The 12,436-nt window shown below is 41.6% G+C and overlaps 1 protein-coding gene across 6 annotated transcripts in view; it reads left to right on the top strand.

Annotated features, from left to right (window-relative positions):
* Positions 1-12,436, top strand: part of LOC309393200 (uncharacterized protein) — a 91,094-nt gene that overhangs the window by 15,128 nt on the left and 63,530 nt on the right. For all 6 annotated transcript variants that reach the window (XR_014175550.1, XR_014175551.1, XM_081955116.1 and 3 more), the window contains one exon: positions 10,607-10,668. Coding sequence is in view for 4 of the 6 variants with exons in the window: in XM_081955116.1 (XP_081811242.1) it covers positions 10,607-10,668 (62 nt within the window). In the remaining 2 variants the exon portion in view is untranslated. The remainder of the gene's footprint in view (positions 1-10,606; positions 10,669-12,436) is intronic.

Raw genomic sequence — 12,436 nt, 5'->3', positions numbered from 1 at the left:
TATTATTGTATGTATGTATGTATATACGTATATTAGAGGGACACAGTGGCTCTGTGGCTAAGACGCTGAGCTTGTTGATCAGAAAGATCAGCAGTTTGGCAGTTCGAATCCCTAGTGCCAGGTAATGGAGTGAGCTTCTGTTATTTTTCCCAGCTTCTGCCAACCTAGCAGTTTGAAAGCATGTAAAAATGCAAGTAGAAAAATTGCCCATGTGCCCGGAAACTTCTGTGCATGCACAGAAGCATCGTGCACTGGGGCATGCCCAAACTGATAGTAAAAAAAATTAGCAACCCACCTTTGGAAAGAATTTATGAGATCTCAGAGTTGTAGATATCAGTTGGCGTCTCCCATCATTGAAATCATATGCCCCCCCTTTTTTAAAAAAAGTTTGTGATATGGCACTGAAAAGCCTTATTCCTAGCTTCTGCTTGTTCGGGTGCACTGTAAATTACTCCAACAATGGTATTTTTTTTTCTGTTACTCTCCTTTGACTCTTACCATGTGATTTTAGGACTTCTGCATTCTAATTTGTGAGGTTTTTGCATAGGCATATTCCTTTTTTACTTTCAGCTTGAATTTGTTTCTTTTGAATAAATTGTAGCCATATAGGCCTATGTTACAATTGAGTTTGTCATGCCACCATGTTTTATCCCACCATGCCTGAGGCAGCATATTTGTCCACTTTGGTTATTTCATATTTTTCCTGTTTGTTTCCTATACTCCTTCACCATTGTAGTTTCTTGACAATCTCCAAGTATCTCCTCTGGCCTTATGCTTCCTCGTTTGTTTCTTGGGCTGTTGTCCTTGGCATTATAATTGGATTTTTGATGTCTTCCTCCTTTTGATGTATTTTAATATCCTCCAGATAAGATTTGATGGCATTCTTTCTAGTCTTCTTGATGTGTAGCTTGTTTCTTTTTTCTAAAAGTTCTAATGTTGGTAGTGCAGTCCACAGTTAAGGAACTCAAACAGTTCTGGGTAGCATCAGTTTTTCACTTCCAGAAGTTTGTTGTCTCTTCTTAGGCCATGTTCCTCAGTTAGAAAGATTGGTGAAATATACTTGCATTCCCAGATCCTTCACCTTCCTCAGTAAATCCTCTCACTCCAAGTCATATTTTTCTGGCAGTGTTAAACAGAAAACAGAATAACAGAGTTGGAAGGGATTTTGGAGGTCTTCTAGTCCAACCCCTGCTTAGGCAGAAAACCCTACACCACTTTAGGCAAATGGTTATCCAACATTTTCTTTAAAACTTCCAGTGTTTGAGCATTCACAACTTCTGGTGACAAGTTGTTCCACTGATTAATTGTTCTAACTGTCAGGAAATTTCTTCTTACTTCTAGGTGGCTTCTCTCCTCGATTAGTTACCACCCATTGCTTCTTGTTCTACCCTCAGGTACTTTGGAGAGTAGCTTGACTCCAGTGATGGTGGTTTTTTACTACTATTTATGTGGGTGTGGCTTGTTGGGCATGGCATGGTTTGGTAGGCATGGCTTGGTGGGCATGGCATGGTTTGGTAGGCATGGCTTGGTAGGCATGGTAGGGGAAGGATATTGTAAAATCTCCATTTCCTCCCCACTCCAGGGGAAGGCTACTGCAAAATCCCCATTTCCTCCGGATCAGCTGGGGCTCAGGAATCAGACAATAGATGGGGGTGGGACCAGTCAGAGGTGGTATTTACTAGTTCTCTGAACTACTCAAAATTTACACTACCGGTTCTCCAGAACTGGTCAGAACCTGCTGAATACCACCTCTGCTTGATTGATTCTTCTTTGTAGCAGCTCCTGAGATATTGGAACACTGCTATCATGTCCCCCCTAGTCCTTCTTTTCATTAAACTAGACCGTTCCAGTATGGTGCTGCGGAGGGCCTACTCGCCCGCCTGCTCTCCTTACCTCTATTTGAACTGACCGAGGTATTTGCACCTGGGCGATGCTCCGCCGAGCAGCTGGAGCGTCACGGGCATTGGGTACGCATGCATGCGCTGTGCGCATGCACGTGGTAGACCCCCAGCCCCATTGCAGCGTACCGGTTGCGACGGGATCTGGAACCCACCACTATTCTTGGGCTATGGCTCTGTTAATGTAACCTTAGTATAAAATAGAGCTAGTATTTACATTACACTTGATCTTAGCCAAAAGACCAAGAAGTTGTCCTTTCTAGTTGTGCTTCTTGTCTGAACCAACTCACAAGGCTGACATTCTCATTTTTATTTCCTCGGATTAATAGTTTTAATTTTTTAAAAAGATGTAAAATTGCTTTGAGACATTTTGATAAATAAGTGTTTAAAATATAGAAAATATATCGCAGTTCTGTTTACCAACAAAGCTATTGGGTTGGTAACTTTCTCCTGCATTTGACTACCTTAAGAAGCAGTTTTTCAGAAGCAAGTATAATTCAATAATAAGATGTCCACTAGCTTTATCATCACAGTTTCTAATCACCCCAGGAATGAGAGTGGAGATGTTAAAAATGGCTCTGAAAGAATGTAGTTGAGGTATCCCATCTTCAGCCAGTTTGCTTTGAATGTCTCCATAACAATGAGGGATGGTTTCTGCCAACTTTATTCTCATTATGCCCTTTCCAATCTTTCATAAAGCATCATCTCACTGAAACTTTGCCTTGGACTTCCCTCTGGTGTGCTTTATTGTGTCACTATGCATAACTCAGAGCTCTTTCCTGTTCAGCATAGCTTTAACGCTGCAGGAATTCATTAAAATTCCCTTCCAGAGTCTTCACCCAATCTGGGTCAGTCACTTTGCCTGACAGGTGATCTTCCCTTAATGCTCCATAAATGCTCTTCTAGACATTATCCTGAAGGCATGTCTTCTTATCCAGGCAATTCTCTTGTGGCCTTCAAGCTGCAAGGTTGGCAAATCAGCATGCCTCTGCACTGTTTTGCCCCCTGCTTCCTGTTTGTGAGAATGAATCTTCAACAAACATGGTGCAGAGATCAGTTGCAATGCTAACCTGACTCTCCCAAATGTGTTTTCATTTCTCTTTTTTTTTTTTTTTTTGAAAATTTTGCTTCTCATCCAAAAGGATTCTTCAGCTCTGACAGGATAGTGGGAAATGGAAGGATTTATATTCCTTGCAGACAGCTGGTAATCTGCATGCTTTTAGAGGGTCATTGAAACACTTGGAGATTTAGCTGAGTCTTCAGGGTCACCTGAGCAGTGCTCCTGGTTCCTATAGTCTGCATTTTTCCCCTTGGGAATTCCATTCCTATTCCCACACCATTCAAAGGGTGTTCATCCCAAATTGTATTGCTAGTTTTTCTTCAAAAGAAAAAACAAGAAAGTCCAGTTGCCTCCTGAAAAAGCACCTTTGGGACAACCATGACCTGGATGACAGAGAGTCTCTACAGACAATGCAAACCTGGGTATCTCAGGTCTCAAATTAAGGAGATTCATTATTATGACAATTTATAAGATGGATACAAGGGTAGCATCATCCTGTCAGCCTCTGTTTCGCTATTTGCTTTCGACTGCCATTGAAACGGGGAGGGGGGACTGGTATTTGGGAGGGGAAGTTTAAATACAGGAGAGATTGTAAAAAGGAAGTTTTGGTCTCACCGTCTACTGCGCATGCTGGAGATTAGTGCTTGGTGTTGGTCAAGGCCAACCGTCCTGCATACCAACCTGATGATGCTCCTTGAAGATGGAACTCACATGACACCTAAGGGATTTGCAGATTGGACAGTGGTATGAGGGTTACCAGGGGGAGGGGGTTGGTCACATATTTATATGTATGATTTCGTGTGCTTTTGCCTCAGATCTTGCTTTGCTTAGCTGCTATCTTTTCCTAACCAGTAAAAGTACTCTTAATTCTGCAAAATGGAGTTAAGTGGTTTCTTTCTTGGTTGCTGAGGGAGGCCGGCTTGACACATCCATTGTATGAGCAGTTCTGTGAAAGTAGATATAATCCCCCAAAGAAACTTGTAAGTAAGTTTTAGATATTTAGGGGATAACAATGTGATGCAACTGAGAGAAATATCTCTTCAGGCACACAGTTAAAAGAATAACAGAGTTGGAAGGGACCTTGGAGGTCTTCTAATCCAACCTTCTGCTCAAGCATGAACCCTACACCATTTCAGACAAATGATTGTCAAATTTCTTCTAAAAACTTCCACAAATGGAGCAAGTTGGAGTTAATCAAGAACATCATATTAAGGCATGCAGCATAGCTCTGAATTGAATAGAGATTGGATTACTGTAAGGGTTAGATTTAGAATGACAAATTGAAAGACAAAAAGATAAGTATAAAAATGGAAAGGGGAGGGGGACATAACTAAGGCAGAATATCAGCAAATAGCCTGAGCATGTAAAGATGAAGTGAGGAAAGCTAAGGCTCACAATGAAGAAAGGCTTGCCACAAAAGTAAAAAATAACAAAAAAGCTTCTTCCAACATGTTTAAAACAAGAAAAAAGTTAAGGAAACAATTGGTCCATTGCTGGGAGAAAGTGGCAAGAAGGTGACAAGCAACAGGGAGAAAGCAGAACTATTTAACTCATGTTTTGCATCTGTCTTTACACAAAGCGATAAAACAGTCCAACCTATCAAAAACAGCACCACAAAAATCAGATTAGGAACACAAGTTGAAATAGGGAAGAAAATGGTAAGTGAGCACCTGTCTACCCTAGATGAGTTCAAATCACCAGGACCGGATGGATTACACCCCAGGGTTCTGAAGGAACTGGCAGACGAGATCTCAGAACCACTAAACTATATCTTTCAGAGATCCTAGAGCACCGGGGAACTACCAGGGGACTGGAAAAGAGCTAACATAGTTCCCATCTTCAAAGAAGGGGAAAAAAACACATACAGGAAACTACAGACCTATCAGCCTGACCTCAATTCCAGGAAAGATTCTGGAAAAGATAATCAAGCAACGAATTAGCGAACACCTAGAAGCAAACAAAGTAATAGCCAAAAGCCAACATGGGTTTGTCAAAAACAGATCATGCCAGACTAATCTTATTGCATTCTTTGACAAAGTGACAAAATTAGTGGACCAGAGGAATGCTGTCGAGATAGTTTACTTGGACTTCAGTAAGGCATTTGATAAGGTAGACCATAACCTACTACTAGATAAAGTAGAAGAATGTGGGTTGGACAGCATCACCACCAGATGGATTCGTAACTGGCTGACCAACCGCACTCAACATGTAGTCCTCAATGGAACTGCCTCTACATGGAGGGAAGTATGCAGTGGAGTACCCCAAGTCTCTGTTTTAGGCCCAGTACTCTTCAACATCTTCATCAATGATTTGGATGAGGGAATAAATGGGGAACTCATCATATTTGCAGATGACACCAAGCTGGCAGGAATAGCCAACACTCCAGAAGATAGGCTAAAGATACAGAAGGATCTTGACAAACTTGAAAATTGGGCACTATCTAATAAAATGAAATTCAATGGTGAAAAGAGTAAGGTTCTACATTTAGGCAAGAAAAACGAAATGCACAGGTACAGTATAGGTGGTACCTTGCTCAACAGTAGTAACTATGAAAGGGATCTTGGAGTCCTAGTGGACAATCATTTAAATATGAGCCAGCAGTGTGCAGCAGCTGCCAAAAAAACCAACACAGTTCTAGGCTACATAAACAGAGGGATAGAATCAAGATCACGTGAAGTGTTAATACCACTTTATAATGCCTTGGTAATGCCACACTTGGAATACTGCATTCAGTTTTGGTCACCACGATGTAGAAAAGATGTGGAGACTCTAGAAAGAGAGCAAAGAAGAGCAACAAAGATGATTAGGGGACTGGAAGCTAAAACATGAAGAACAGTTGCAGGAACTGGGTATGTCTAGTTTAATGAAAAGAAGGACTAGGGGAGACATGAAAGCAATGTTCCAATATCTCAGGGGTTGCCACAAAGAAGAGGAAGTCAAACTATTCTCCAAAGCACCTGAGGGCAGAACAAGAAGTAATGGGTGAAAACTAATCAAGGAGAGAAGCAACTTAAAACTGAGGAGAAATTTCCTGGCAATTATTACAATTAATCAGTGGAACAGCTTGCCTCCATAAGTTGTGAAGTCTTTAAGAAGATGTTGGATAGCCATTTGTCTGAAACGGTATAGGGCAGCGATGGCGAACCTTTTTTGGTTCGCGTGCCATAAGTGAGGGGAAGCGGAGAGGGGGGTCGTGTGTGGGCGTGCCACACTCATAATGCAATGCGCGACCCTCAGTGCTCATGCACGCACTACAGGCACTCCTCCCATTTTACATGCTTTTTTCGCCCTCCCTAGGCTCCAGAGGCTTTATAGGAGCCTGGGGAGGGCGCAAACAGCCTCCCCTGCTCCCCCGGACGCCTTCCGGAGGCGTCAGGTAAGTCTCCGGACAGTCCCTGAAGCCTTCGGAGCGCTAAAAATGATCCTCCAAACAAACCGGAAGCGACTTCCGGTTTGCTCGGAGGGTCGTTTTGAGCGCTCCGAAGGTTTCAGGGACCCTCCGGAGGCTTCCCTGACACCTTCAGAGGGCGTCCAGGGGGCGCGGGGGAGGCTCTTTTCACCCTCCCCAGGCTCCTATAAAGCCTCTGGAGCCTGGAGACGGCGAAAAATGGCTTTAAAAAAGGGTGAATTCAGCTGGCCAGCGTGGCCATGCACATCAGCGAGCTGACAGGGCAGCGCCTCGCGTGCCCTGACAAATGGCTCCACCTAGAACTAAGAAGAAATTTCCTGACAGTTAGAACAATTAATCAGTGGTACAATTTGTCACCAGAAGTTGTGAATGCTCCAACACTGGAAGTTTTAAAGAAAATGTTGGATAACCATTTGCCTGAAGTGGTGTAGGGTTTTCTGCCTAGGTAGGGGGTGGACTAGAAGACCTCCAAGGTCCCTTCCAACTCTGCTATTGTATTGTATTGTAAATGAGTTTCAATAAAGAAATTTTGTCAATTTTGGAAAAAAAATAGAATTTGTATGGTAGATGGGATGTGGTGGTGAGATCCATCTTTGCAAATGCCTTTTTGGTGGCTTGTGAGATGTGAGCGCTAGGGTCACATTGAAAAAGCTGCTAAACTCTGCGTTTTCATTTTTTCCAAAGTTTTGAGTGTTGAAGTATAGTGCTTTGAGTTGATTGTTAGTTGTGAAGTCATGTCCAAGCCATCGCGACCGCATGGGCAATAATACTGTCCATGGGGTTTTCATGGCAAAGATACTGAAGTGGGTTGCCATTTCCTTCTCCAGTGGATCACGTTTTGTCAGAGCTCTCTGCTATGACCTGTCCATCTTACCCCTGCATGGCATAGCTCATAGCTTCATTGAGCTATGCAAGCCCTTTCGCCACGACAAGGCAGCAATCCATGAAGAAGTTTGAGATTCTAGTAGTGCTAAATCCAAGGAAATCCCTACGAATAACACCAAAAGTTTCTGTCCCCAAACATGAGCTTTCCTGTCAAAGCCTGTGTTTTCAATTCTTTTCTGCAGGTGAAGGTTTGTGATGCTTCTTCATGGATATTATAGTTCTGGGCCATAATAATGAGCTTGTGCTTTTTCAATTGTCACGATGTTGGGGGGAAAAAATCCTTACCTCCTTTGTCATAGCATAAAACAATTGCTGGCAAATTTCAATTCCCGGACGTTAATCTCTGCTTTCAAAATACAAGGAACCCATCTTATAGAAACCATCGACATTGAATATCATCAATAATGATGTGACCTACACATTCCTGAGAAATTCCAGCATTGATAACTGTTTCCTTCCAAAGTTTCTGCCAAATTCCTTAATTCATCAAAATTCATTCTTCATGTGAAAATTATTGATCACAAGTTATCCATTCGATTCTTTATCATACAAATCAGTTTTTCTCTGTTCATCTTTACTTTTTTTTTTTGATCCAGTGAAGCACAATATCCACATCCACACAGTTATCATGATAGTAAAACCTGCATCTAGTAGTGAAGTTCAATTGAAGGGAACATCCATTAATATTGGAGGATTTATCCAACCACATTTATTACCAGCAATATTTTACTAGAAAGAGGCAGCATGTCTAGATTCTATTACTTTGTGCCTGGATTGGCAAATCATGCTAAATTGTAAGCCATGAATTATAAATCATACTATGTGTGTTTGCACTTCATACTAAAGTATACATGATAGTCTTTCAGATTTGAAGATACACTGTTGTGCAGTGGAAGGGAGGTGGCTGTGCTGGCCCAGCCTGGAAGTCTCTAGCACAGTAGGCTCATTGGAAGTCCTTTACTGTAGTGAGTGTTATTTGGTGATGCTGCTCGTGTTTTCTATCAGATTTTGGTTGTGCCTGTCTTCACAGCCAGTGGAGGCTTCATAGAACCAGATTCGCCAGCATATTCTGTCAGCAGCTGCAGTTTTACTTCCCTTGGTTAAATATCACAGTGGCTGAGTGTGTCTTTCATGGTGTCTTTGTGGCACTTGCATGATCAACCTTGAGGTCTCTTCCCAGATTCTTATAACAGTGTTCTGACCCCCCTCTTCCCCTGCAATCACAGACACACTCCGAGCCAAAGATACTTCATGAGGTTTATTGCACAGACAGACAGATCCTTGGCAGCAATCCAACACAACTCGACCTTCAGAACCCTCGGCACTGATACGCAATAGCAGCTATCCAGCCTGTCACGCTCATAAGACTGTACTCCCACAATAGTTCCTGCGTTGACTTCTGCAAAAAGGCATGTGCACAAGCAGTCCTTTTATAGTCTGGAGAGGAGTCTAATTATCATCAGCTGAGCGCAATTACCTCCGGTAACTCTGCAATTGCTTCTAATGCTGCTTAGCGCACCAGTAACGAGCATTTAATAACTCACTGCTGATGTCTGACTCGCTGTCCCATGACTCCTCCCCACTGCTCCAAGGCATGACATCAGGAGCCCCCTTCCCTTGGCTTTCACCACTGCTCCATGCCTCAGGCGCCTCCTGGTGGTCGACCAGCCTCTGATCCCTGCTCAGAGTCAGAACCCTGCCCAGGGTCCTCCACATCCTCCAGAGCCGACTCATAGGGACCCTCGCTGTCGGAGTCTGGTGGCAGCTCCAACGGCTCCTGCTGGGCCACAACATAACACTATACAGCAACTGGCAAGAGATACATCTGTCATTCATTTTATGATGTATCTCAGAGGTGGGTTGCTCCTGGTTTGGCCCGGTTCAGCCAAACTCGTAGTGGAATTCAGGCCTGGGTCACAGAACCAGCAGTGACCCAGGCCTGCCATGCCCCCAAACTGGTTCCCTCACCATTACTGGGCCGCCACCATTTTGGTTTTTAGTGACTGCACATGCACAATTCACTGTAAACTGTTCTGCACATGCGTGCGTATTGCAAACCAGTAGTAAAACCAGCAGCAACCCACCCCTAATGTATCTCACCATTCACATCTGTATCAGGACTCAAAGTCGGTGGACTCTGTACAAGGCAAGATCTCTGGGTGAGATATATGGTCTCATCAACAAAATGAAGGATGGCGTGGAGAGTACCCATGTGAAATTTCTGCAGTTGTTTGTCAGGCATTTGGTACAGAATTCACATCCATGTAAGAGAGAAGAATAGCCATAAATTTGTAGACTTTTAGCTTTGTAGTGATACAGATGTTGTGTTGACTGAGCACTCTAATACACACCCGTCCCAGCCGCTGATTTACTAATCCTGGAGTTGATTTCTTTGTACAAAGACTAGTTGCTCAAGATGATGCTTTCTAAGTAATTTAAACTGTTTATATTTGTCAACTGGGTGTCATCAACAGTGATTTTTAGTTCTAAGGCCTCGATATTTCACTTTGGCTGGTAAAATATTTCAGTCTTGTTCAGGTGGACAGAGAATTTGTTAAGCACCAATTATAGGTTACTATCTTTGTGCACCAAAAGTGCACAGCCATCAGCAAAGAAGTTTTTTTTTTTTAATAACTATATAAGGAGACATTTACATTCAAGCAAGGAAGATCTAAGAAAGAGCTGTCCAATTGCTATCCGATGTATACTCTCTCCTTCAGACCCTGGACAGCACCTAACAACATGCAAGTGAAAACACATTGAATAGAACTAGGGCTAGCACACAAATCTGTTTTACCTCATTGGAAATCAAAAGTGAAGCTGATATATCACTGTTGTATAGACCCTGTCCTGACATTCTCTTGCAGAGTAGCTGAATCAATTTCACGAATTTCCTTGGACATCCGTAACATCTCAGGATTATCAGAGAAAGTCCCTATTTACAGTGTCAACAAAGAAACTACATTATAATAGTGCAAACACAGAATTTCATGTCATAAATGAACTATATATTTGCTAAATTCAATTTATATATCTTACTGAAGTTTAAAAGATGTGTGTATTCCAGTAGAGTAGAATAACTTCCTAGGATGGAAATTCAAAGTGATCAACCAGACTCATGAATGACTTGATATGTACACCATCTAGTGAGTGTTTTGTTACCTACCTTAATTGCCTTCATTATATTTATACATCTCCCATAATTCCAAGTCAGCATGGCAATAGTTGAACATGCTGGCATTTGAAATCCATACTTCTATAAATGTCAGCATTTTCAGTTGCTGTTTAGAATAAGGCAGATTGATAAGAAAATCAGGGTCAGGTTTTAATCTGAATCCATTCTTTATTTTGTAGTATGTGAGGATGGCTATTTCTGAAATACCACTTTGTGCTTCATGGAGAATCCTCATGACTGTGTGAGTATGCTACCAAAAAAAATGATAAAAAACTGTCATTTAACTTTGAAAAAAAGAAAATAGCAATCTTTATTTTAGATTGATAGACTCTCCCATTTCCATTAACGTCATCATTTTTTAAAAAAAAAATCAGAAACCTAATGAAAAGTTTTGAGATTTTACCTGTTTTAGCATGCTTTCATGCTTATGCCCAAATGGCAATTCTTTTAATATCAACAACATTGTCTATGGAGATTCTCAGCGTTGGTGTTTTTTCAAGAGGCAACTGGACTTTCGTTGATTTTCCTTGAAGACGTTTGACTTTTCATCCAAGAAGCTTCTCCATTTCTCTCTGAGTGTCTGGTTGCCTCTTGAAAAAGCACCTTTGGGACAACATTGGATATTAGGATTACCTCTGACCTCCGCGCCTTCCGTGTAAAGCTCAAGACCCACCTATTCCAAGTAGCTGGCCTGGCTCAACCATAGTTTGATGATATCGCTCCTGACGGGTTTTTTAATTTTGTGATTTTATTTAGGGGATTTTAAACTGTGATCTTAATTGTTTCCATCCATCTGTCTACCTCCTCCATGTATATGTCTATTCTGTGTATGTATTGTCCATATTTGTACTTTATATGTTTTTTATTGTACGCCGCCCCGAGTCCTTCGGGAGAGGGTGCGGCTAACAAATAAAATATTATTATTATTATTATTATTATTATTATTATTATTATTATTATTATTATTGTTGTTGTTGTTGTGAACAGAGTTGACTTGAATATACAGTACGTTGAGAATGATACTGCTTTATCATTATGTGTTTCCATTGTCTAGAATTATTACCATGCTTTCACACAATAGACAGGAGTGTTAAATTGAACACATCCGCATTGCAAACCAATAACATATGTGGGGTTGTTGTTGTTGTTGTTGTTGAAATAAAAAAGAATAGAACTTATATTTCCATTTTAATGATTTAGCTGATGATAAGATAAGATAATGTCCCATGCCAGTTTCAATTGCCCATCTTTCTCCTCTTAGGCCATTATACTCCATGCTTTTCAAAATGTAAGCTAAGCAACATCAATTATGAAGTTACCTTAACTTGTTTATTCTGAAAGTATATAAAGGTGGTTAAGACTGGAAAGGAACAGATGGAAGGAAGAAATCGACGCTCAGTGGAGAGAACTACTAAATGATAGCAAAACATGCAGAAAATTGTGATATTTTTTTTGCTTTCATCTAGTGGTTGTTTAAAGTTTTTCAGTTCACAACTTCACGTACAGTGTATATTAGAAATGGGTAACCCTTCACTCACTCACATTTTGGTATCTTTCATATGCATTGCCTTTTAACTCGGGTTTCATAACCTTTTGTCCAGATAACGAACAAATATGCTAGCTAAGGGATTGTGGAATTTCCTGACCCTATGTGTCATAGGGGACAAATGGGACGTGGTGGCTCAGTGGCTAAGACCAGGAAGGTTGGCAGTTCGGCAGTTTGAATCCCTAGCGCCATGTAACGGAGTGACCGCCCGTTACTTGTCCCAGCTTCTGCCAACCTAGCAGTTTGAAAGCATGTAAAAATACAAGTAGAAAAATAGGAACCACCTTTGGTGGGAAGGTATCAGCATTGCGTGCGCCTTCGATGTTTAATCATGCCAGCTACATGACCACAGAGACATCTTTGGACAGCTCTGGCTCTTCGGCTTTGAAATGGAGATGAGACCGTCCCCTAGAGTCGGGAATGACTAGCACATACGTGCAAGGGGAACCTTTACCTTTCTGTG

The sequence above is a fragment of the Natrix helvetica genome (genome assembly GCF_964273705.1).
Source record: "Natrix helvetica genome assembly, chromosome: 5".
NCBI lineage: Eukaryota > Metazoa > Chordata > Lepidosauria > Squamata > Natricidae > Natrix > Natrix helvetica.
Note: the sequence above shows the minus strand (reverse complement) of the source record. Positions and strands in the feature narration are given on the sequence as shown.